The 4,953-nt window shown below is 55.9% G+C and overlaps 1 protein-coding gene across 1 annotated transcript; it reads left to right on the plus strand.

The window, feature by feature from the left end:
* The first annotated feature begins 1,627 nt into the window (after positions 1-1,627).
* Positions 1,628-4,720, plus strand: KBTBD13 (kelch repeat and BTB domain containing 13). Its single transcript, XM_023220655.1, has one exon. It carries the CDS (start codon positions 1,628-1,630, stop codon positions 3,002-3,004), a length of 1,377 nt encoding a protein of 458 aa, XP_023076423.1. The 3' UTR covers positions 3,005-4,720.
* The last annotated feature ends 233 nt before the right edge of the window (positions 4,721-4,953 follow it).

Genomic DNA, 4,953 nt, shown 5'->3' on the forward strand with positions numbered 1-4,953 from the left:
CAACCTAGATCCCTCCCACACGCAGTTCACAATAGGATTCACCCTCCGATGAGAATGAATGCTGCTGCCACTAATTTGACAGGAGGCAGCGCTCAGGCAGTAATGAGGATGGGGCGTGGCTGTAAATACAGATGATGCTTCACTTCTCACCTCCGGCTGCACAGCCTGGTTCCTAAGGTCCATGGCCCCAGGGTTGGGGACCCCTGCTTTAGAATCAGGCTGGCTGCATTCCAGGCCTAGATGTGCCACTCTCTGGCTATGTGACTAAACCTCTCGGCACTTCAGTCTCTTCATACATGAAATAAGGCCATTAATAATTTCTAATTCATAGTGTTGCTATAAGCAATAAATGGATAATATCCATGGGGGGAGAAATAATAGTATCTACTCCTAGGATTGTTGCAAGGAGTTAATATAAAGTGCTTACAACAGTGCCTGACACATAATGCAATTAAAGTGTTAGTTATTATTATTTTAGGAAGCCCTTCTTCCCATCCACAGGCCTATGATCCCCTAGGCAGCCCCAACTCCTTTTCCCAGGTTCTGGAGCCTCGCAGCAAGTGTGGAATTCCCATTCCCATCCTAAGTCAGGGGCTTTATGGGATGCTCATCTGCAAAGCAGGGTTGCTACCTTTTCCATTTTTCAGAGAAGAAAATTGAGACTCAAAAAGAGATTGGACTGGCTCAGAGTCAGGGTCAGAAGCCCAAGCCAAATGAAAACCCTGTTCCTGGACCCCAGCCTGGCCCAATGTATTTGCTCTATTTATGCCTTGTTCTCCAACCTGCCTGTCCCACTCCTCTGAGCTTAAGCGGTAAGATGGGTATTCATTCCGTCTCAGCGACTTCCTAGCTGAATGACCCCGGACAAGTTACCTAAACTCTCTCAGCCTCAACCGGGATATTTCAGATGTTGTCCCAACACTGTGAAATAGGTGTTATTATTGGCCCCATCTAATTTTTTTTTTTTTGAGGCATAGCCTCACTCTGTTGCCCAGGCTGGAGTGCAATGACACGAGCTCAGCTCACTGCAACTTCAGCCTCCCGAGTTCAGGCTATTCTGGTGCCTCAGCCCAAGTAGCTGGTATTACAGGTACGTGTCACCACGCCTGGCTAATTTTTTTTTTTTTTTTTGTATTTTTAATAGAGACGGGGTTTCCCCATGTTGGCCAGGCTGGTCTCGAACTCCTGACCTCAGGTGATCCACCCTTCAAGGCCTCCCAAAGTGTTAGGATTACAGGCGTGAGCCACCGTTTCTGGTCTACTGACCCCATTTGTAACATGAGGAACAGTTAGGACACTCGCACGAGGGCACACAGCTGGAAAGATGCAGCTGAAATGGGTATCTCCCTAGCAGCCCTCGGTGCGCCGGCATGCTGCAGGTGCACGGCATATGGTCACTATTATTACCATTTCTTCTAAGGAAATGAATGACCACACAGGTCTCCAGATGCCCTCCGGGCCCGCAGCCATACAGCCTGCGGGCCACCACATCACATGAGCCTTACTATCTTTAGCCAGGGAGAGATATTTATAGCCCCCAGGGAAGTTTTTTGCTCTGAGGGAGCCCCACAGTCTGTGGCGGGCGAACCCAAGGCCCCAGCGGCGGCCTCCGCCCCGCCGGCTCGCCATGCCACGGGGCCCGGAGACCCCTGTGCAGGTATGGGTGGGCGGCCAGCTCTTCCAAGCCGACCGCGCCCTGCTCGTGGAGCACTGCGGCTTCTTCCGCGGCCTCTTCCGCTCCGGCATGCGGGAGGCACGCGCGGCAGAGGTGCGCCTGGGCGTTCTGAGCGCGGGCGGTTTCCGCGTCACGCTGCAGGTACTGCGCGGCGAGCGGCCGGCGCTGGCGGCGGAGGACGAGCTGCTGCAGGCCGTGGAGTGTGCCGCCTTCCTGCAGGCGCCGGCGCTGGCGCGCTTTCTGGAGTACAACCTCACGTCGGACAACTGCGCATTGCTGTGCGACGCGGCTGCCGCCTTCGGCCTGAGCGACGTGTTCCACAGTGCCGCGCTCTTCATCCGCGACGGCGAGGGCGAGCTGGCAGCTGAGCTGGCGCTGCCCGAGGCCCGCTCCTACGTGGCGGCTCTGCGGCCCAGTAGTTACGTGGCCGTGAGCACGCACACGCCCGCGCCCGGTTTCCTGGAGGATGCATCGCGCACGCTATGCTACCTAGATGAGGAGGAGGACGCGTGGCGCACGTTGGCTGCGCTGCCCCTGGAGGCCAGCACGTTGCTGGCCGGGGTGGCCACGCTGGACAACAAGCTTTACATCGTGGGCGGCGTGCGCGGCGCCAGCAAGGAGGTGGTAGAGCTGGGCTTCTGCTACGACCCCGACGGCGGCACGTGGCGCGAGTTCCCTAGCCCGCACCAGCCGCGCTATGACACAGCGCTGGCCGGCTTCGACGGCCGCCTCTACGCCATTGGCGGCGAGCTCCAGAGGACGCCCGTCAGCTCCGTGGAGCGCTACGACCCGGCCGCGGGCTGTTGGAGCTTTGTGGCCGACCTGCCGCAGCCGGCCGCCGGCGTGCCCTGCGCCCAGGCGTGTGGCCGCCTCTTCGTGTGCCTGTGGCGGCCGGCCGACACCACCGCCGTGGTGGAGTACGCGGCGCGGACCGACACGTGGCTGCCAGTGGCCGACCTGCGGCGTCCGCAGAGCTATGGCCACTGTATGGTGGCCCACCGCGACAGCCTCTACGTGGTGCGCAACGGACCTTCCGACGACTTCCTGCACTGCGCCATCGACTGTCTCAACCTGGCCACGGGCCAGTGGACGGCGCTGCCTGGCCAGTTCGTCAACAGCAAGGGAGCGCTCTTCACGGCCGTGGTGCGCGGCGACACCGTCTATACGGTCAACCGGATGTTCACGCTGCTCTACGCCATCGAGGGCGGCACCTGGCGGCTGCTCAGGGAGAAAGCCGGCTTCCCACGGCCCGGCTCCTTGCAGACCTTTCTCCTAAGGCTGCCTGCTGGCGCCCCTGGGCCTGTGGCTTCGACAACGCCAGAACTGTGACCTCTGGGCCGGCTTTAGGAGGGAGGAGATGCCGCGACTCCTCCCTGAGTTATGGCTGAGTGTGTGAAGCCGGCCTTAGAAGTAGCTGGTAACTTTCCTCCTTCTACTGAGACACCCAGGTCTGGTGCCTTCTGGTGGTGTGGACATGTTCAAGAAGCTCAGGGAGCAGCGATGATGCCATCAAATAACTTGGGCTCTGCTTAGAGCTGGTGGGTCACAGTGTCAGTGAAAAGGGTAGGAGGAGTTGGGATTTGAATAATCCAGGCTTGTATGTAATGGGCTAGTGCTTGAGCATGGCTGGGAGTGACTTAAGTGATGTTAATCAAACTGCCCGTAGTAGGCAAGAATTAGGCACCTACTGTATGCCCAATGTAATGCCTAATGAGAGCTGTAGTTGCCACACAGGGATCCAGAAAGCTTAGAGGATAACCCAGAAAAAAATCTTAACAGTTACAGGACAACAAAAAGGTTTACACACACTTGTCTTGATCCACAGAGTTGAAGGCAACATGCAAAAAAATTTAAAGCCACCTACAGTATAATAAAGTGCTGAAGAAATCAGGGCAAAGGGAAAATAGGAAGAGGAAAAATATTTAACTGCAGAAAAGAGAAGAGTGTGCAAACTCTGTGGAGGAGGTGAGCAGGATTACCATTAGCTGCTGAAAGGGGAGGCACAGACAATAGAGGCTGAGAGCTCAGAAGAGAAGCAGGGTTGGGAAAGGCTGGAGCAGATCTGGAGGGTCTCTGCAAGTCCAACCATACCGGCAGAGCAGCAGTAGTTGGGGCATCTGGAGAGGTGGTGAGACTGGGCCAACTTGTAGCAGATAGTGACTGAGCTGAGCCTGGAGTAAGACCTGTGGGGGTGAGAGAATTTTTCTCGTTCCCTTTTGGGACCCTTAGGGGAGCACCCAGGTATAAGCCCTTGCCCACCCTGTTTTTGCCATCACCACAGGGGCAGTGGACTGTTAACCCACGTAACTTCAGGTATGAGCCAAATCCTGCCTCATCTTCCTCAGTTGTAGCCCCTCCTCCACATTCTACAGGTTTGTTCTCTTCTGTCCTATTCTGGCCTTCGCGATTCCCCTGGCCAGAATGCCTTGTCTCCTCTCTGTCAGTGCTCTACCATCCTATGTGCAGCACTGGCTGACCCAGCTCTTCGTTTTCCTGACCTGGGCTGCCTGCATTGCTCATTGGAACCCTGGCTGTAACATCATTGTGTGTGCACAACCACGTGTGCGGATTGTAAGGGCAGAGATCATGTTCAGTGAGCTGGGGGACTTCCCTGTCCATGATTAAAATGATGATGCCTTGAAAGAACCCAGGCTACAGAGGCCACCAGTTAGCAACCTAGTGCTGACTTCTGTTGTTGGATGAGGACTCTCATTCCGTCATCAAAATCCCCAGCTCTGGCTTTTGGGCAGATGCCTGTCCCAGCCCTCTCCAGCCTCTCCATGGCCTTGGGAAGACTTCTCTGGGTGGTCCTGATTGGTCTCCATCCCCCAGGACCTGAGGCCCATGGGAAATCTTGGCCTCATCAGAAGTGGAGAATGCAGTGTTGGCATGGCACCTCCGGGGCATGGAGGCTTGCTCCAGGGCTGCCCCTAGCTGCCTCTTCTCTTGGCCTATGTCCCAAGCCTGGAGAATGCCGCCCTCAGAAGCCTGGGACCTTCCAGCCCTGGAGTAGCCTAGTCTCATAAGTCTCAACAATAAACCCTGAGTTTTTCTTCTTGTGAATGATGTGCAAGGTACTTTCACATCTGTCTTCCCCCTCCAGACCTACCTTGGGCCTGGGAGTTGGGTACCCTCTTCTTGTGGCAAAAACTGACCCACTGGCCCAAAGCCACACAGCATAGCAACAAGAGTTTCTCACTTGTAGTTCTATCAAAGTGTAATTCCTTCCTTCCTTCCTTCCTTCCTTCCTTCCTTCCTTCCTTCCTTCCTTCCTTCCT

The sequence above is a fragment of the Piliocolobus tephrosceles genome, chromosome 6, assembly GCF_002776525.5.
Source record: "Piliocolobus tephrosceles isolate RC106 chromosome 6, ASM277652v3, whole genome shotgun sequence".
Taxonomy (NCBI): domain Eukaryota; kingdom Metazoa; phylum Chordata; class Mammalia; order Primates; family Cercopithecidae; genus Piliocolobus; species Piliocolobus tephrosceles.